This window comes from Solanum stenotomum, unplaced genomic scaffold (genome assembly GCF_019186545.1).
Source record: "Solanum stenotomum isolate F172 unplaced genomic scaffold, ASM1918654v1 scaffold30406, whole genome shotgun sequence".
NCBI classification, from domain to species: Eukaryota; Viridiplantae; Streptophyta; class Magnoliopsida; order Solanales; family Solanaceae; genus Solanum; species Solanum stenotomum.
The window spans coordinates 401409-422650 of record NW_026030956.1 but is presented as its reverse complement, the minus strand read 5'-3'; the positions used below and the strand labels follow the sequence as shown (position 1 = coordinate 422650).

At 32.6% G+C, this 21242-nt stretch overlaps 2 protein-coding genes across 2 annotated transcripts; one reads left to right on the top strand and one right to left on the bottom strand.

Moving 5' to 3' along the window:
- The first annotated feature begins 4601 nt into the window (after nucleotides 1-4601).
- On the top strand, nucleotides 4602-9848 carry LOC125851840 (sulfate transporter 3.1-like). The gene is made up of 12 exons (XM_049531579.1): nucleotides 4602-5054; nucleotides 5513-5720; nucleotides 6145-6316; nucleotides 6565-6630; nucleotides 6938-7051; nucleotides 7299-7415; nucleotides 7913-8039; nucleotides 8329-8615; nucleotides 8736-8926; nucleotides 9124-9209; nucleotides 9329-9405; nucleotides 9514-9848. The coding sequence occupies exons 1-12, from the start codon at nucleotides 4718-4720 to the stop codon at nucleotides 9703-9705; spliced, it is 1974 nt and encodes a 657-aa protein (XP_049387536.1). The 5' UTR covers nucleotides 4602-4717; the 3' UTR covers nucleotides 9706-9848.
- Nucleotides 9849-10635: 787 nt separating this feature from the next.
- Nucleotides 10636-19058, bottom strand: LOC125851857 (uncharacterized). Its single transcript, XM_049531603.1, has 8 exons — nucleotides 18749-19058; nucleotides 14342-14435; nucleotides 14209-14259; nucleotides 13958-14131; nucleotides 13482-13661; nucleotides 13213-13332; nucleotides 11903-12036; nucleotides 10636-11095 (listed from the first exon to the last, which is right to left on the bottom strand). Exons 1-8 carry the CDS (start codon nucleotides 18886-18888, stop codon nucleotides 11032-11034), a joined length of 957 nt encoding a protein of 318 aa, XP_049387560.1. The 5' UTR covers nucleotides 18889-19058; the 3' UTR covers nucleotides 10636-11031.
- Nucleotides 19059-21242: the final 2184 nt, after the last annotated feature.

Here is a 21242-nt window from a genome sequence, read left to right as displayed (position 1 = left end):
ACACTTTTGGCGTTTTAATTATTTGAGCATTTCAATTTTGGACCTATAATTTTAAAATTTTAACTGTTTTCAATGATACGAAGCTAAATGTAAAACCGATTAGATCCACATTTACATAATATGCGCCCATCATCCCAAAATCCTTGATATGCCTCTTAGCTATTGCCAACCATTCAATTGAAGATGAACCAAAACACATAATGATTCAACAAACCATGAAAACTTTAGCCTTTGGATCAATAGTGGGAAAAAAAAACACAAAAAAATAAAGTTCCAAAACTAGAAAATACATTATGATAGATTCACAACCACAAAACCAACATAGACTATGTTATCAACATGGGTTGTAGTGAGAATGTTTCACCCTTAATCAGAGGTCTCGGATCCGAGCCCTGGATATGAAAAAAAATCATATTGGGAGCGCACACCCAAATATAACCTGTAGTGCGCGATCCAAATTTAGTCGGGACTTTAATATTGACTCCGACACCAAGTAGAAAAAAAAAATAGACTACATTAAGTGCATGGAACTATACCGATACACTCCCACATGGCTTATATAACCAAACACTATAAACTTGATTTCCTGTCCACAGAAAAACATCACTTTAATCAAAGAGAATATTCTGAATATTCAACAACTCCACAAACAAATATTGATCAAGAATTAATGCTAACTCCATAGCTGCAAAAAATAAAATGACGACACACTACTTATTGTAACACTATATATATACCAATTTACTTATTAATAAATATTTTTTAAAATAAAAAAAAACATTTAGACATATATATATACACACACTCACTATGTTTCATTTGAAAACAATTAATTTTACATTTCTTATTTTACCTAGTCATAGAAATATCATGATAGGTTTAAAATAGTGAGTTATTTGATAATTAATTAGCGATAAAATTCATAACCTTTTTTTTGGTTCTGAGCTTGTACTGTAGAAGGTGATTTTTGTTGTGAATTTATTGGATGAGCGAGCATCTTCCACATGGTTGGTCTTGCGTGTGATTATTGTGGTCTTGCACCTTATAATATATATCATTGAATATCTCCATTATTGATCATAGTGGAATTCGTACCCATATTTTTACTAGTGCTTTCTTGTTTTTTTTTTTTAAAAAAAAATTTAGGAAAACGTTATTTTGTTAAGTCAGTCCCACAGTTAGAATCAATTGATTTATTGAGTAACTCTAAACTGTTAAATTAATAAGAGTTATATCATCCATCTTCGTTCAAAAGAAATTACTTGATTTTTTTTTATAGAATCACAAAAATTACAATCAATTGATTTATTAAGTAATTCTAATGAACTATTAATAAACTATTTATTGAGTTATGGTTAAAAAAATCAAATTGAACCGCAATCTGAATCAAATCGATTAAAAAAATCGATATTTGATTTGGTTTGGTTTTAAATAAAACCGCAAAAATAATCAAACCGAACCGATAAATTAGATTTATAAATTTTACAATTATTTATATATTATTCATAAATAAAATATAAATATTTTAATTAACTTAGGTCTTTAAATTTACCATTTTCTCAAGCCCAACACTTTAGCCCAACTATAACAATTCTAAGTCCACGTCCATCAAAATTCACTTTAGTCTTTACCTACCCTACTTCACATAAAATAGTCACACTTTCTCTTAATTGAATTACTTTGTTCGTGTAATGATAACTCTAGTATTGCTTAATTGCTTAACTAAACCGACATTAGCTTTTCTGTGGATTGTTCATGCACTAGGTATTTGTGTCTATCGAGATACGTACACCCTAAAAAAATCATTACTTTCAAACCGAATAAACCAGAAAAATTGAACCAAACCGACAATAACCAAATCGATGGTTATTTTTTCCATTTGGTTTGGTTTGGTTTTAGAAATTTTAAAAACCGACTAGATTGGTTTGATTTTGTTTTGATCAATAATCGATCCAAATCGAACCACGAACACCCCTAACTACACTAAATCAATCATTACATAAAATTGAACTTTAATTCGTTGTTATATAAAATAGATTTAACAATACAATATGATAAAATTCCAATAATATAACAATAAAAAATATTGCATTTAAACTAACAACTGGATTGTTGACTGCCATCAAAACAACAGTGTGATTCAACAATTTTTTTTTATTGAAGTTTCATACTACTTTTCCCCAACAATTTTTTCTTGTCCTTTTTTCTCCCCCAAAATTAAAGGAACTAGTGAGTAAAAGAGCTATAATTATTGCAAATAATATCTAATTTAAAATGTAGAAGACATGATATATATATATATATATATATATATATAAGCATCACATTAATATTAAATAGTAGTAAATTATGAAGTTTTTGTTTGGATATATTTAGTTAGGACTTATTTTGTAGCTACGATCCCAAACATCTATATTGCTCTACAACCTATACTATTATTACACATTCCACTAACGCTTTTTTATTCAAATAAAATTGTATTGAAACTTCTCAACGTGCATGTAATTTTTAATAGTTATTTTGATTCTTGTCTATATTGTCAAATCCATTTATCTGAGATGGTTAATACTTGATGACACATGAAATACACATATTGGTTAGCTAATGCTTTTTCAAGTTGCTGAGTTTGCATTTAGGTTTTTTCTATACATGCATCAATTATAATATAGTTTTGCTTGGACAAAAAATAATAGTAATTTATTTTGTTACTATAAGGAATTGAGAATCTTATAATCAGAAGATCTACAGCTGATTAAATAACTAAAAGTGAACCCCATTTGTATAATCAAATTTATAACCATAGAGATTTTAAAGTTACATACAAATAATTAGAAATTATTCTTATTTATATATGTGCAAATGAGGTGAATATACCGCCAAATCAACCACTAGATGGAATATAACAAGATCCATTTGGAAATTCCAAATTATTGGTAACTTAATTTTTGTTATAATTATATTATCGTGGATAGTCATAATATATAAATACTCTTATATAATTTTAATTATAAGTTTTGAAGTTGAACTCTGAGAATTGAATCGTCTCTGATAGTAAAATTATTTTATCTCATGGTAAAACTTTGTAATACAAATTCAAATTATTCTCACCTCAAAGCGAGTACGGAACATCTAGAAAACAAAGTGCAAAAACTCAACATTTACATTAATATTGCACCAAATTCACAGTATCACAGAATTAAACATGCATGTTGAGATAGTGGACATAATATTATTTTTATGATACTATAGATAAATTTGAGTGACTTTAGGTTAAAATTATTGTTAGGTGTGATAATATTAACTCAATAATTTGACAAAAAATATCAGCATATGTTAGGTTTTAGTTGGTATAAAACCTCATTAAACAAACTATATAATTCACAAGTAAAAGAATTGGACCAATAAACACTTTTTTGGCCGGTTAAAAGTTCAAATTATCTTTACTAATAAACTAAGCTTAATTTAATCAGATACTTGCACTGAAAAAGATTATTATTAAAGATTCGACAAAAAGTTGATGTAATTCCTAATTTCTTGTATCTTCCTAATTCCCAACACGTCGCCACGTGTCCTATGTGGATCTTTATCAACTAATCGCACATGTCCACGTGAGTATTTTTTTGAATGGTAAGGTAGGCAACAAAACCTTGAGCTCTAAAAATCTATTTGGTGCCTCATGTAATAATAGACAATGTGACCTTACACTTAGCTGGAATACCAATAAGGTTGTGATTAGCTAAGCCGTTGACTAGTTGACACGTGTCACCCAATAAAATAGAATTATCAGAGATCTCGAATTCAAATTATTTGATACAGAATTGTCTTTATTAGAACGTTCTATTCGATTTTTGACTTTTGTTGATAGTGTGACAACAATTTCATGGATGAGATATCTCTATGCGTCCCATCAAAAAATTCTCACCTTTATGTGTTAGCTCAAAGATTAGTCAATGTCAATCCCCTAACTCTTTAATTTGAGAGGTTATTAATGAAAGTATGGAACCCTAACACACAAAAAGAATACGTAACAAAATAAATATTCTTTAGGTATCACTTTTTGTGGCATTGTTTGACTTGCTCTAAAAATTTATGTGAATTACATTATTTCATAAATAGTAAAAGAATTTTTTTTGAAGATTAGTTATTTCTAATTATAAAAACAATAACGTTCTTTTTTTGATATATTGTCTTCGTTTTATATTAGTTATCCACATTACTATAAATATTATCTCAAAATTACTTGTCAATTTATAAAAATCAAGATACAATTGATTTAATTTTTTTTATTTTATCCTTATAGTTAATTCTTTTCTGACAACGTAATTTTTTTTTATGAAGTTCTAAAGACGTTTCTGAAAGGATAAACTAGTAAAACTACAGTTTTGTTCATATACATACAAAGAGTGTGCATAAAGGAGAAAGTGGACAACGAATATAAAACGGAGAGAATTTTTTTAAAAAAATATGTCACGTAAATTGAAACGGAGGGATTAGTAAGAGTTTTGAAATAGGGAAAAAGGCACTCCACTTCACTCCACCTTCTCTTGGCTCTCTATATATAGACATCCTCTATAAGTCCCAATATGCATAAGAAATCAAAACCAATTTCTCATTTACATCATCATCTCTTTTTCTCATTGAATCTCACACATTATAAGTAGTCAAGTTCTTGGTGATTCTAATCATCACTTAATCTTTCATTAATTAGCATAAAATTATGGGTATTAATGTTGATTTTGATGATCAATATTCTCATCATCATTATCAAAGGGTTGAAATTCCACCACCAAAGCCATTCTTGAAGACACTCAAATCTAATGTGAAAGAAACATTATTTCCTGATGATCCTTTTAGAAAATTCAAGAATCAACCACTTTCCAAAAAAATTTCTTTGGGTTTTCAATATTTTGTACCAATATTAGATTGGGCTCCTCGTTATACACTTCAATTATTTAAAGCTGATATTATTGCTGGAATTACAATTGCTAGTCTTGCTGTTCCTCAAGGGATTAGCTATGCTGGCTTGGCTAGCTTGCCTCCTGTTATTGGACTTTGTAAGTTTCTAACTTGTCCAGATAGAAAGAAGATAGAAAGACTGTTACTGATAGACCATCCATCAAGATATACTACTCGATCCCATCTTTAAAATATGTGTTTTAACTTATATACTGATAACGTAAAAGAATTTTTACACTATCAGATTTATGAATATTAGGTATGCAGGTCTATAGTAAATTTAGTTGACATGACAATGTTACTTAAAATATGTACACTAAAGGGATAAAATTATGGACTTATGGTTATATATAACTTTACTAGTCATGACTTGATGTCTAAGTTACAGCATGATAGTACTCTCTCCATTTCATTACATGTGTCTTAGTTTGACTGGATTTTGGACAAGCTAGGACGAGCTAGAGACGTTTAAATCTTGTAGTTTTAAACTGAAAATATGTATAATGTGTTAAAATGTTTTTTGAATCTTATGGTCTTAAACATATGTCACGTGCAGATTCAAGCTTTGTGCCACCATTAATATATGCCATGTTGGGAAGTTCAAAGCATTTGGCAATAGGGAATGTGGCAGTTCCATCACTTCTCATTTCTGCCATGCTTGGGAAAGTTGTTAATCCTCATGAAAATCCAAAGCTTTATCTTCAATTGGTGTTTACTGCTACTTTCTTTGCTGGAGTTTTCCAAGCTTCTTTAGGCTTCTTAAGGTCAGTTCCTTATTGTTGAGAATATAATTAACTAATAAAAGTATGATCTTTGTAACAGCTTAAGCTTTTAAATGAGATGGTCACACTTCAACATGGTATCAGAGTAGGCAGAGGTCCTTATATCGAATATCACAGTCACTCATATATCAAAAAGAATTTCCACGTGCTTGGCCATGAAAAAAAAAATCAGGCTCGCATGTGAGGGGGCGTGTTGAGAATATAAGTTCCAATTATTTTTGTACTATACTTTTAACTGTATTTTAAACGACTTAAAATTCTGATCCACCTCTCACAATTGCCATGATATACATACTCATAGACCTAAGTTGCATGGACTCGTGTCTGATTCTCCAAAAATACACTACTATTAGCGAATCTGACACGTGCACCCGTATATTTTTGTCATGATGATATATATATACAGGCTAGGGTTTATAGTGGATTTTCTGTCTCACGCAACAATATTGGGATTCATGGGTGGAGCAGCCACTGTTGTGTGCTTACAACAATTGAAAGGAATACTTGGCCTCGTTCATTTCACCCATCAAACTGATATTGTCAGTGTAATGACTTCTATCTTTACCCAAATCCACCAGGTACGTACGTAACTCCTTTATAACATTATTCTCGCTCGATGTCTGGTACTTGCTTTGCCATCTAACTAATTTGTATTTGTATCGAGATGTACGACTTTGTTCAAGACCTTTAGTGAAAATGATGGAGTATTTACCGCTCTATCTGACCAATCTCCAATTTAATTTATGATTTTTTTTCTTTTTTTCTTTTTCATTCTTTTAGTTTCTAAAATGTTTATTTCTATTATTATTATTATTATTTGCTGCAGTGGAGGTGGGAAAGTGGAGTTCTAGGTTGCTGTTTCCTCTTCTTCCTCTTGCTGACCAGATATTTTGTAAGTATAGTTTATAGTTGGAGACTTTTGTTTAAAATATTTAAATGAACTTTTTAGTAGCAATAATTTAATTAATTGTCGTTGAATATATATATATAAATAAATATGGATGTACGTAATTACAAGAGACAGTTATATTTTAGCACTCTTTGAAAATGTTCCTAAAGTGTATGACAACATTATATCTAATAACAATTAACTAATGTCGGTAAAAAATTTGACACTCTTTATTGTGCATATTTATTATTGCTAAAAGTTATTTTTGTTGTAGCGATACTAATATGGACTTGTTTATTTTTGTGGGCAGAGCAAAATGAAGCCAAAATTCTTCTGGATAAGTGCTATGGCGCCTCTAACATCTGTAATTTTGGGAAGTGTTCTTGTTTATTTCACCCATGCTGAAAAAAATGGTGTTCAAGTGGTAATAATAATAACTCTTCAAAATTCAAAATTAATTAATTAAATTTATTAATTGCATGTGCATATATAATAATTAATTAGTCATAGTACGTAGTGACTTTCACATGTTGTACGTTTCTTTTGGATGATTAATTATAGTATTTTTTAGTGATGGTACTTGTATTATTTTTATAATATAAGATAGTACATGAGGCTAATATATCCGTGAATTAATTTTTTGTAATTTTGTTGGATTTAATTTTTGCCAGATTGGGCATTTGAAAAAGGGGATAAATCCACCATCATATTCTGAACTGGCGTTTAGCTCACAGTATCTTGCAATTGCCATTAAGACTGGAGTTGTCACCAGTATCATCTCCTTGGCTGTAAGTACTAAATTCGAGACGAATTCAGAATTTTAAATTTATAAATTTTGAATCTAAAATAGAACTGGTGACGATTGATTTACATGTATAAGTAATTTTTAAATAGAAATATGGAGTTTAGGTCAAAGTTATTGCTCGATTTTTTATTTGCATTAAATTCTCATGACCTCATTCTATCGCGAATTTGAAGATATTTGGGGCAAAGGTCTATGAAGAAACAAAAACAATGACATAGTCATCTTTGTTATTTTATCGTACACAACTATGGTGATCCGTTGACTTTAATTTCTAAACTATGTTATCGATATTTATTATCTTAAAAATAAGACAGATATATACTACTAGTAAAGTTGCACCCTTGTAACTCCTATCTTTTCCGCGAAGGTACTTAAAAACAATAGTACAACATTTTATTTATTCTACCAATTTGCACTATTTGATTATTTTTTTATTATTATTAATATTGACTAATGAGATTATTATATTAAATTTTACAGGAAGGAATAGCAGTTGGAAGGAGTTTTGCAATACTTGAAAACTATGACATTGATGGAAACAAAGAAATGATTGCTTTTGGGCTTATGAACATTGTTGGTTCTTGCACCTCTTGCTACTTAACCACAGGTAGGCCCAATCCAAACTATTATAGGGGAAGGGCATAGTCGCACTTTACAGTAGGAAGGTGTTTGTTATTAGGACGGACCCAAACTACACTAAAGGGTTGGGGGACAAAAGAGTTGTATAGTTTTCATTTCTCCATTATTATTTTTTGCTAGTATATACGTTTACTCATGGCAATCGCTTTAAGCAAACTAACTTTTTTCATTAATCGAACTACATATTCATATCCATAATAAAAGAATTTTAGTATATAGTCCGATTTCTTACTTAATTTCCCCCCTCTTTTTTTCAGGACCATTTTCGCGAACCGCGGTAAATTACAATGCAGGATGTAAAACAACAGTGTCCAACATAGTAATGTCAATAGCTGTGATGATAACATTGTTGTTACTCACACCATTATTTCATTACACACCCCTTGTTGTTCTTTCCTCCATTATAATTTCAGCTATGCTTGGCATAATTGACTACAACGCTGCTATCCATTTATGGAAAGTTGATAAATACGATTTCCTCGTATGCATTAGCTCGTATATTGGAGTCGTCTTTGGTAGCGTTGAAGTTGGCCTAATAGTCGCGGTAAGTACCTCAACATATGTAATTATCTTTTAAGTTACCTGATTATGACGATGTATCTCTTTTCGAAAAATTGAGTTTCCACTAATGTTAACTATGTTTTTTTTTTAATGTGTGACTTAGGTGGCAATGTCATTACTTAGGATACTTTTATTTGTAGCAAGGCCTAAAACATTTGTTTTAGGTAAAATACCTAATTCAATGACATATAGAAATATTGAACAATATTCAGCAGCAAGCAGTGTTCCAGGAGTTCTCATCATCCACATTGATTCCCCAATTTATTTTGCTAATGCAAGTTATTTAAGGGAAAGGTAACAATAACGGAGAAATAACGCTCACTAGTCACTTTTACATCATATCTTTTAAAAATAGTCATTTTCGTGGAGTTTCAGATTTTACTGGTAAAACTCTATGACAATGACTATTTTCTCAATTCGAGTTTGAAAAGTGGTTATTTATGAATTTTATCTTGTTAATTATTAAACTATGGGTTGTTGGAATATCTTAGGATATCAAGATGGATAGATGAAGAAGAAGAGAAGCAAAGGACATCAACAGAAATTGAGCTACAATATGTCATTTTGGATATGAGTGGTAATTAATTAATGTGTTAATTCAAGATTAAAAAAAATTGTCATTATTAAATGTTAATTTGGTTTTTTTTATCAAATCTTGTTAATGTTTTAGTGCTAACATTAATCCTATTAATGTAGCTGTTGGAAACATTGATACAAGTGGAATTAGTATGCTTGAGGAAGTGAAAAGAAATGCAGATAGACGATGCCTTAAGGTACAAACTAGAAATATACTCCTTCCTCAGAAAATTATACTGTGCAGATAGATCTAAGTATGCTTTTTAATTCCCGTAGTAATAATTCTAACTCCGCTACTGGTTTAGGTTTTATTGGCAAATCCTGGAGGGGAAGTGATGAAGAAGTTGGACAAGTCAAATTTCATAGACAAAATTGGGAAAGAATGGATTTATTTAACAATTGGTGAAGCAGTAAATGCATGCAATTATGTTCTTCATAATTGCAAGTTTCAATCAAAGAGAATTGATTCTTCAGCAACTTCAGATGATAATGTATAAATGATCAATCAGATTAATGATGGTCATTAAAATAATGCAAGTGTATTAGTATTAAGTAATTTATTTTTACAGTTTCACTAAGTGAAACATATAAGGAGCTTGTTTATTTACCCTAATGCAATTCTGTAAAATTTCATGTGTTTTAAGTTATTGGAAGTTGCTTTAATATTCCAGTGCTCTACTATTCTACTCCTCTTCGGAAGATGTTTTCCAGAAAAATATTTTTTTGTGTTCGATATGTAAGTAAAAACAAATTATCCTAAAATGTATATAATCTAAATGAATACTATGGGAGGTGAGGATAAATGGTAAGCATGTGGGGGTAGCGAGCTAAGGAGTGAGAGTGAAGATGAAGCGTGTTGAAGGGTGAGGTGGACACCATCAATATGTAGAAAAAGATTTTCAAAAATTTTGATCACATGAAAAATTGAAAAAAAAAATCCTCCTTATCGAACACACCCTTCATCTGTTTCAAAAAAGGATGAAGAGATTCCAAGTACAATGATCAAAGGCAATCTAGTGACTAATTCCATGACTCGAGAACTGTAAAAAAGACGATCTAGCAGACGAAACATCCCCTCACAGGGTTTGGGAAATGATCACACCACAAAGAGGGTGTAACATAAGCAGTCTCCCCTGACGCAACCATTGGTGGTTGATTCCATGGTTCGAAATCATAACCGGTTACTAGGAGACAAGTTTATCGTTGCTCCAAGGGTGTAAAGCACTAGAGTAAACTAAAGAAAACTTTTCTACTTTAGAGTTCTACTAGGGAAAAAGAAGTATATACAAAAGTTGAACCAAATATATACCAAGTTATGAGATGCCAAAAATACATCCAAGAAAGGGAAAGTTAAAAAGGGACTGGATAACAGTGATGAAAATTGCAAACAAACTTCAATATACTTTCAGGTAGAGAGAAATCAAGTTAAGGTAACAACAGCAACATTGCTTCTAGCCGTGCAAATTTACAAGAGTTCCAATCCGAAAACGATTGAAAAAATGACTTGTAAGAAACTCAATGCCAGATAAAACAGCCAATAACAGAGTGAAAGTAAAATGAAAATACAGAGGGTTACGCAACACTCGGAAATTCTAATCTACTATAGGAAAACTTCAAAAGATTTTGATATCTTGACAGCTAACATAACGTACCTCACCAATATAAGAGAACTGCAGAGTTTGACAGCTTCCCACATATTGCGCCAACCAATAAAAAGATGTGATGTACTGTTCGTGCTTTTCCTCGTAGTTAACAGGCCCATTTTCTCCCCAGCACGATCCCACAAAGAGCTAACCCAAGATATGGAACTGCGATTATCTTAACTATTCTTGCTTGAATACACGCGGAAGAATTTCATGTGCACTAATATCCAAAGGCACTGGATCCCTGAAAATTGAAGATAGAGTTAGTTAATCCACAGGGTCCAGTATAGGAAGAAGGAACCGATGCCTCGAATTGAATTTGCATACTTGTGAATCATTCCTTCGAAAATTATGCATGTGTACTTAAATGTAAATCAGCTCTAATTGCTCGACAAGCACAATTATGCAAAAAGATCTCATTATTCAAAAAGATATTATCTGTTAATTTCTTCATGGAAAGAAGATGCTGCCACTTACACATATTTCCCACAGTTTTTTCTTAAACGTGGATATATATTTAACAAGTCCGAATTGATAATGTGCTTCTAACACGCAATAATTACAGCAAGAGATTAAATGGCTTCAAAAGCATTAACTTCCTCAACTCATGTATAAAGTTGAAATCCTCAGCCACCACATGGCGAAACAAATATGGAAAAGTTCAGAAGGATGGTTCCCCAAGTTAAACAGGAATGTTCACAGGCTACACAGGTGAAAGAAAATCCAGAAATGCACATTCAGTTGAATTGCTCATTTGTTTTATCTAATTTCTCACGTGTCAAGAGTTTAGCCCATACTTGATGTACATGAACATAAAAATCATAAGCTGTTATCCTTTTGCATTTGATAAGCTGGTATGCTCAAGACACATATTGAAGTCACGCGTTCGAATATGCTAAGTATTGTATCCATTAAAGGAATAATAGCATTTGTAATGCATTTTATTAAAATAGATAAGGTGCACATGCAAATGCATGCTGTGGCTGTGACATCCAAATTTTTTTCTCGTTTTCTGTGTGCTTGTATTTTGGCTAAGACAAAGGGAACAGACCTGCATAATGTTTTGCCTTTCTCAGTGGAGCTAGGGATAAACCACAACCTCCGCAGTAGAGGAGATTCAAATTGGACGAAAATTCCATCATTTTGTCCATGCTTCCATTTTCTTGATCCTTGACCTTTCCAAACCTGTCAGATCACATCATTGAGGGTCAAACAATCATGAAAGAATAAAACAATTGCAAAAACTGCATATATAAATACAATATTATCTTTGATTCACACCAGACACTAACATGATACTAAACCATCAATGGTCAAGATCACCTTTACCACTCTCCCAAAGAGACAAGTCAAGTTCATTCTTGATTTCAACTTCCTTTGGCTTGTGTTTGTCTGAACCAAGCTAAGCGAGCTAGAAGCTGAAGTGAATCATTTTTGGCATCTTTTTCTTTGCTTTGACCGCGACTTACAATGATGCTAATAGAACAAGGCACAAATTAAATGCAAACCTAGAAGGGTCTATGCTACCTAATAGAATTAAAATGTAAGCCTACAAAGGCTAGGGTGTTTGAATCCAATTAAGTTATAGAATGGAAGTATAGAACCAACATTCAGTATTCATAGAGCAAAGACAAATCAGTTGAAACAATTACAGTAAAAGGCAGCCCAGTGCACAAAGCATCCCAGGTTGGCAGGGTCCAGGAAAGGGCCGCACCCCAAGGGATGTGATGTAAACAGCCTTCCCCGATGCAAGCCTTAATGGCTGCCTCCCCGGCTCAAACCCATCATAGTTTGTTAGAAGTCTTGTCAGGTGAAAATAATAATATGTTAACATGAAGACAACTTTACCATTGCTCCAAGGCTCCCCTTCAGTTGACTCAATTATAGTCGCTGACAGATTATTATTTTCACCTGACAAGGCTTCTAACAGACTATGATGCTTCTTATAGATACTCAGAGAGATCAAATATTGGTTAATTTGGAATAAGATTAAGCTAATAACCTCTTGTTTTAATAACGATGGTATCTAGACCAACTTGTACACAGCTAATAAGCTAATTACCTCTTTACCCTTTCAGTGCATGAATCCATAGGAAAAACTGTTCTAAGAGGTTATCTGTGTTCTTAGAAGCATATTGACTCTAGATTGCAGAATCCAGTATCTGTATGCAACTTTTGTGCTTTATCGCAAATTGAAGAAAGAAAGCAAAAACTTTAATCTTTTTCTGCTTCCTCATTCCATGATCACACAACCACCTAATGTCCTCTTTCTGAGGAGTTAATTTTTTCTTTTTTTTAATTTGGTTTTTTTTTTTTTTTTTGGGGGGGATGCCCAAAAGAGTATTCAATGACTGAATTTACCTGTGGATAAGATATGATACTTTTTGGTGTCACTAAACACGCAGCTTGAGCAAAAGAATCTTCAGCATACTGTCGAAGAAATGAAAAACAATTGCTGTGCGTTTGGGGTGACTCAAAAGCCTAGCACATGAATAAAAGCACACAGTTAGATAGTATACGTTATATCGAACTGCACTTGACAATGTAACCTATAACTCACAAATTCAATTCAGACATATAAGAGGAGGGAAAAAATGCACGAGGAGAACTTTTGGAAGTAGTTTTAACACCTTGTCTATATTAACAGCTGGAGCGTACTTCTCTGTGTCTGTCTTCTCCTTGTTCAGAAGGAAATAAACTCTAGGGTCCACTTTTGAAGTTTCATGCCATGACTTAACAGCATTCTCTACTGTTTCAACATGGAAAGAGAAAAACTCTTTCCAGCTATCTTCAGCTCCATATTTTTCAGACTGCAAAAGGAGAATCAAGCTTAGTACATCTTTCATGCGGAAACTTCCTGGAAAGACATTTTCCAGAAATTAGATTTAGGGCTATATCACACAGCTGGTGATGCAACGAGTATCTTACCTGCGTGAGGAGAAGGTTATATTTCACAGTTTGCATGAATTAGAAGTATGACCAAAACCGTATTAAAAAGTGAACCGCAATCATAGAGAAAGAAAAAAAATTAAAGCTCCACGGACAACAGATACATTAACATTTCGATAAAGATATGTCTCTAAAAATATATGCAGAAGACACTAACCAGTTCAGATTTCAATGCATCAAAATGTTTTGCCATGTCAACATTGGATCTCATGTTCTCCAGTTCTTCAGTGCGCTTCTTATCTTTAGCCAACTGTGTGAGTACCTTTATCTTCTTGGATACTTCTGAACTTTGAGGATTGTATTTTGATGCAATCTGGAAAGCAGCTAAGGCCTACATCACGATAACAAATATCAAAACCAGAACATGAGAAAGTTCTCCAATAAATAAGAGGAAACATTTATACATACATCCTCGTAGCGTTCCATAGCCTCTAGTATGCATCCTTTCCTGAAATAACCCTACACGTATAATTGAGTGATTTTACAAGCAGAAAAACTTTGCTCTGATAACAAGAAGTTCACACACTTTCTGGAAGCATACCTTTTCCCACTCTGGTTTCAGATTGATCGTCATTTCGGCATCAGCAATTGCTTTGCTAAGTTTAACCAGATGCAAAAATGCTGCAGCGCGATTGCTGTGCATTGTTGAAGAAAGAGAAAAGTATACAAGGAACAAGAGTCAGTTTCACAAACTCGATACAATGATAGAATTAGAAAGAAAATTCCTAACCACAACAAATATTCACAAAGAAAGATGCATAAAAAGCAAGGAATCCATCAATGAGAAAGTGGTAGATAGCATTATGATTTTCACTTAATGGTTATTATAAACCCTCCACTTGGTCGCACTTAATTATACGTCAATAGAGGCATAAATAGCGAGAGGTGAAAAGATTATGCTTGTATAACAATTTCCAATTGGTAAGGACTAAGGCAAGAATACCTAGAGGGAAGAGGAAAAAGTAACTGAAACGCAAGAACCTACCAGAAATGTAGGAGGTGCTGGTGAGAATCTAGCATTCTCTATATAGATTTCTAGCCTAACTGGGATTTAGTTTTTTATTCCCTTAGAGCTCCTTTTGCGACAACATGATGATCGACACTAAAAGAGAGATGTTTCTCAATAGACCTACAATTGTCGAAGGCAATGAGAACTTAGCTAAGCACATAACAAATAAAAGAAAGGATCAACATTGGTGATATACACTAGTTGAAATTAATGGTTTAGTTTCTTTACAATTACATTAGATCTGATGTTTACCAGGATTCCTTTTAGACTGGTTAGACTTGTATGTGAGTGTAGGAATAAGTGTTAGATTTAGAGTACCTCTACCATTTTGGAAATGTGTAAAGAGAACCTCTACTTTTAGGAGAACCCTAAACTGTCTTACAAGACGAACAATTTAATATTGGAACGAAATAGTAAATAGGATGGAAAAAATCATAGATGATACAAAAATCCAACCCCAATTAGTAAGACAGGCATAGTCGATTGATTGAAGACATTCTATTGGAGTTCCTTCCTTTTCCGAATGATTCTCTTCTTTTTTTTCTGTGTGTAGGGGTGGGGGTCGATATTTTTCTCTAGTTAGTAGTTATATAAGGATTCTCCCATGTTTAGCAGAAATTATTTACAACCTCTCTTACACACACAGAGTATTAAGCAGCCCCTTAAATTGCCCAATTTTTGTTCATTTTGACAATTGAACTAAGAGTTGTCCTATTAGACCTTTTAACACCTATCAAATTGTGTCTATTAAACACTTAAAGTTACGATCTCACTTTAGAATGAAGTGTGGTTTACATTCTCGCTGGCATAGAAGGGGACCAATAAACGAGTGTTGTGTGTATAATAACAAAAGAAACAAAATCCTTCTATTCCTTAATTTGTGTATTTGAATCCAAAATGCCAAATTTTCTGCAACCACCTCGTATTGACAGTGAATGCACCCATTGCCGCTAAATTCCAACCACCATAATTGTCATTACATCTATCTGATAACCAACACCCTTAATGTCCACAACTTCAACTAATCCTTCATCACTCACATTCTCTACACCATCGACGTCTGAGGAGGTGGTGGTATAACCACCACAGTCAATGAAGGAGATAAATTAACCGATGCCGACGGTGGAATAAAGGTTTTCGTGATTAATATAATTTTCCCATAGGGTGATCTATTAATTATAGATGATATATCAAAATGTTTTGTCTAAATTAGGAGAAATCGAAACATATGGAAAATTCAGATTAGAGGGATTGGCAGTTGAGATACCCAGACAAATGCTTACCAAAGTAGAAGAAATCAGTAGTAATGCAAAAGATAAAACTTCAATTAGCCTCACAGATTTGACCAAATCTCCTCCATCCCTCAATTTTTTCATTTATTTGTTCTTTTTCTTCTTCTGGTAAAGGGATTTTGGTTTAAGGAATAATAGCTCTCAGTGCTTAAATGAAAATCTTCGCCAACAGAGTAGTTGGGTTTTTAGCAGCTATTGGAATATAAATTTCCACTAGAAATGTTACAAGTTGGATTTTCCTCTAATAATATCAGATATTATGGATTATCTAGCTATTCTACATTTCTATTTTCCAGGCATCATCCAAATGATTTAAATTTCAGTAATGGATGAGGATAGGCGGTGATCTGGTGGCTACATGGTGGATTTGAAAAAGGAGATGTTTTGCAATTTAAGAAAAAAAACATTTTTCATTGTTTCACGCACTCAAAAGAAGCCCTTGCTAGCGAAAGCAAGGGGTTTGCCTTCTGGGTCGAGCTCGTCGCACCAGGCTTGCCTAGTGCGGGTTACCTCTCCTATGTGGTTTGTGAGCTATTGCATAGGAGCGGGGGTTTTACCCTGTGCGCACCCAAAGGGTAACCGCTGCGGATTTCCCTTGTCATCAAAAAAAAAAAAAGAAGTGTAACTTACACAATGTGACATGTCATCTTTTGTGTTCAATAGACGCAATTTGATAGGTGTTGAAGGGTCTGCTAGGAATAAGTTTTAGTTCAAGTGTCAAAATGAAAATTCGGACTACTTGAAGGGGCCGCTTATGTATTTGGATATGTCTGTGTGTGTGTTACTTTTCTGGCAATCTATAAGAAATTATCAACAGAAGAAGGATCCTAAAATTGCCGTAAAGGAAGTATTAATGAAAAGTACACTACAAACTTTAATATTTATCAAATTAATGAATGTAGCTTACAAACAAATAGTTGTACTATTGCCCTGATTGGAGGTCCTAGCCTAAATCTTGTCCACCAAAAATGACGTACAATCAATTAATTTTTTATGAAACAAAATACACAATCAATTAATATTTTTTATGGAAAAGAAAATAGATACAATCAATTTATATATTGCACATCTATCACAACATATTTTCGTGAATATTACGAATTTCTTAGCTGGCAACTTCGAAATAGACCTCAAAACTTTCTAATAGTAGACTTCAAGGATGGGAGAATGAATGTTAATAATAGCCATTGTTACGCTAAGCGAGAAGCTATCCCTTCAAGGACAAAGCAAATGCACTTATGAGAAGAGTGCTTTTCAAACAATGACGCAAAGTGATCCACAACAAGAAGCAGTCGGTTCTTTAAATCTCAATTTTGGGGAAATGGATCAATATCTGCATTACTGAATATTGGACATTAATTAGTTAGGTTAATTACATATTGATTATTAAAGTAGTAAATTCATATATAGTTGATACTTATTGTTTTCACTCTTCCATAAATTGTCCACTTCATTTCAAGAAGTTTGCGCTTCTACTTGTCACTCTTTGCTTCAAGCTTTGTCGCTTTTCACTTTTTGCTTTTAAAGAGACTAGGGAAAGTGACGATGGATGCCTCACAATTTAAATGTGTTTTCTGAAATCTGAAACATCTTAATAGTAAGAAAAATATACTAATATGGTTAACAACTAAGTAATTTCTACAAGTTTAGTAGTTTCCAGGTTCTCTCTTCTTTTATTTTTAATAAAAGGGGAAATGGGGGAGGAGATTACAAGGTGGGACATCGAACCCTCACCAACAAGGTGAAATTTCAGGTAGCCAACCAATTGAGCTACTAAGATCCCCACTTTACTAGGTTCTCAATCAAACAAAAGCCAACACATAACTAACCACAAATTCCATACATTTATTTACACGTAAAAGTCCTTTTCTGCCAAATGTAAGATTTACTTTGACAATAACTCTGTTTAGACCACTAATTTTCATTTATTTTTCAAATAATTAGTAGATAGTCCCCTAACTTCTTGAAGTTAATTAGCTGCATTTTGAACTTAGCTTAGAAGTCCATTTACAATTCTATTGTAGAAAAACAATCAATCAAGGAAGACATATCAGTAGATAAAGAACAAATACAGGCAATGGCACTCCAACAATCTCGTCATGGATAGAAAGAAGAAAAGGAGAAGAGGAAGTACGCCAAAACGGGAATGAAATAGGTTGCTTTTAGCTATTGCAATTGCTTATTTGGTAAGGATTACCAGCCTGAGATAAAAAGAATAGTTCCCGCCTATGGTTACATGCCCATTAAGAGCTATACCTGGAATCGAGCTAACTACATAGGCAGAGGGGGAACTTTCCTACAAAAACTAAAAGCAATTAACGGCATTGGAAACGACAAATCACACTCTGAAAGGAGAAAAGAATAAGTAGCCAACCACAAAATCCACAAGCAAGCTGAAAACTCTAATCCATAAATGTAAAAACCAACAAGTACAGGACAGACACACAATTGAAATAGAACCAACCACAAAGTCACAGGCAAGATGAAAATGCATACTAAATTCACAAGTGTACTATAAAATCAATTTTGAGTAGCCAACACAATACATACAAGTGATATGACAACTTTTCAGCACAAAATGAACAAACCCCACAAGCCAAGATTACATCTTTGACAGAAAAAATGCATCTAGGCAGTGAATATGAACCTGTAAAGAGCGGCGTTTGATGGGTCTTTCTTGATGGCTTGAGTGTACAAAGCTGCCGCTTTGAGATAGTTCCCAGCTTTGAAGAATTCATTTCCCTGATCTTTCAGTGATGTCTCTGCTTTTGCCTCTGATTCTCCCATCTTCTCTATCACAAATCTAACAGCAATTTGCTTCTTGGCTATGGAGGTTTTTTGGGTTTACTAGGGTTTTCTGAGATCTTGCCTTCTTGCTCTGTTTCTACTCTTGACATGTTTGTTCTAAACTTTGCTCCCTTAATTTTGCACATTTCCTAATATTGGGCCCCACTCAAAAATTGCCTCATGTATATTTTTACAAAAAAAAAAAGAGATAAGTGGTTAAAACACACCTAAACTATACCTTTTTTTTTATTTTCATACCCGAACTATCGAAAGTGTGAGAAAGACACCTAAACTATTACATTTTATTTTGAAAAACACACCTCAAGTAAAATATGATAGTGTGTGTATTACACTCTCTCAATTATTATTTTTTAAATGCCACATAGATTGCCACATGGAAACAAATTCCACCATGTCAAAAGATTAAAGTTTAACTTTCAACATGTAGAAGCATCTTTCTCAATTGAGTCTCTTTGGTGTGTGAAGATTTTGAGTAAATTTAGGGTTTTCACTATTAATTCACAAATTCATCATGGTTTGAAGGTTAGTTACTCATTTGTCAAAAAATGTTAGGGTTCTTATTTTTGTCTCAAAATATTAACGATTTTGTATAATTTTTTAGGTTTTGATCCATACCATCTGAAAAAAATAGAATCGGATGTCATGGACAAACACTCACCCCTCAAATTATTAAAGCTACCAAAGGGCGTCGTGGATTCCTTGTATGGCATCATTGATATACAAATATCAGTCCCTTTTGAGCGAGCTTAAGCAACTAGTGTAATATATAATTTAAGGTGTGTTTCTCAAATTTATGAATGATAGTTTAGGTGTGTTTCTTACTCTCCTAATAGTTTAGGTGAGGAAGTCAAACAATTTTATAGGTTAGGTGTGTTTTGATATTTTATTTTTTTAAAAAGAAGAAGCCATGTGGATGAAAATCAAGGCCACACGCGCGTAAAAGAGTGTGTACACACACATTTGGTCCAGTCAGCACAGAGGAGTGTTTTTCAAACTAAAGTGTAATAGTTTAGGTGTGTTTCTCACACTTTTAATAATTCGGGTATGAAACTCAAAAAAAAGATATATTTTAGGTGTGTTTTAACCACTTATCTCAAAAAAAATCCATAACTATTTTTAACCTTATTAAAGAAAAATAAATTAAAAAAGAAACCCAAAGTTTTTTGTTTGTTTGTTTTTTTGGAAAAGATTAAACTTATATAGTCTATAGACATACTATGTATCCTTACTAATAAGTAGTGCTAGTAGAAACACTAGAATAGATACCATAGTAGTTACCCAAAAAGTTACCTTAAGCAAAAAAAATCATAATTTGCTTGCTTCAAAAGTCGACAAAGCAAACAAGGCGAAACTTGAAATAAATAAAATGATCGAGAATTTGTTTAGGGTAATTTTCCACCGGATTCTTCTCCTCCTACATCTGCCCCCCGGCACCTTCTTTCTTCCTATCCATTGTTGCATTCTCCTTGTGTTGGATTTAGCATGAATGAGTGAGTATAGTTGAAATTGTTTAAAAACACTTGGACAATTCCATACATAAAAGATTAGAAACTATATAAAAAAAATTCAAAAAAAAAAATCATATCTTAAAAGCATTTGACACACATGTATATCATGTGTATATTTTGTATATTATACAAAAAAAAATCACGGTAACAACTATTAAGATGTGCATATATCATATGTATATTGTGTATATATCACACACAAGTTTTCATGAATTTATATTAGTATACATGAGATAAACAGATATACAATTAGATATATACTGATATCCATTGGGATACATGGACTCCACTATCATGCGTGCATATGAGATTTTAATGTTAAAAAAAAAAATATCCTTACAAAACTTATTAGTACCAATACTCAATTGTTAAATTTTAATGTCAGCTGATTTTTTATTTCAGGTCCTTGCAATGACAATATCTTTTTAATTATTACCAATCAAGCTTGCTTACATGGACTTTCAACATTTTTAATTGATAATTTTATTGCAAGTTTAAATTATCGAGTTATTTCTAATCAAATATTATCATTTACGAATTTTATTAATGAGCGATAGGAGAAAATGAATCGAGGAAATACCCTTCAAGATTACTTACAAGCACAAGTGGAGAATATCATTGGATTTGATTTAAAAAAGTATAGGTCGAGATTATATTATTGATGACTTTTGTCATGTTAGTGGTTAATTGTAGGTTATAGTTTATTTAAATAATGTCAAATTCAACAAGAAAAAAGAAAAAAAAAAGTGTGTAAGCACATTAAATTTTCTAACTCCATGTAAAAGAGAAATCTTATGTTCCAATGGAATCAAGCGTGATATGGAT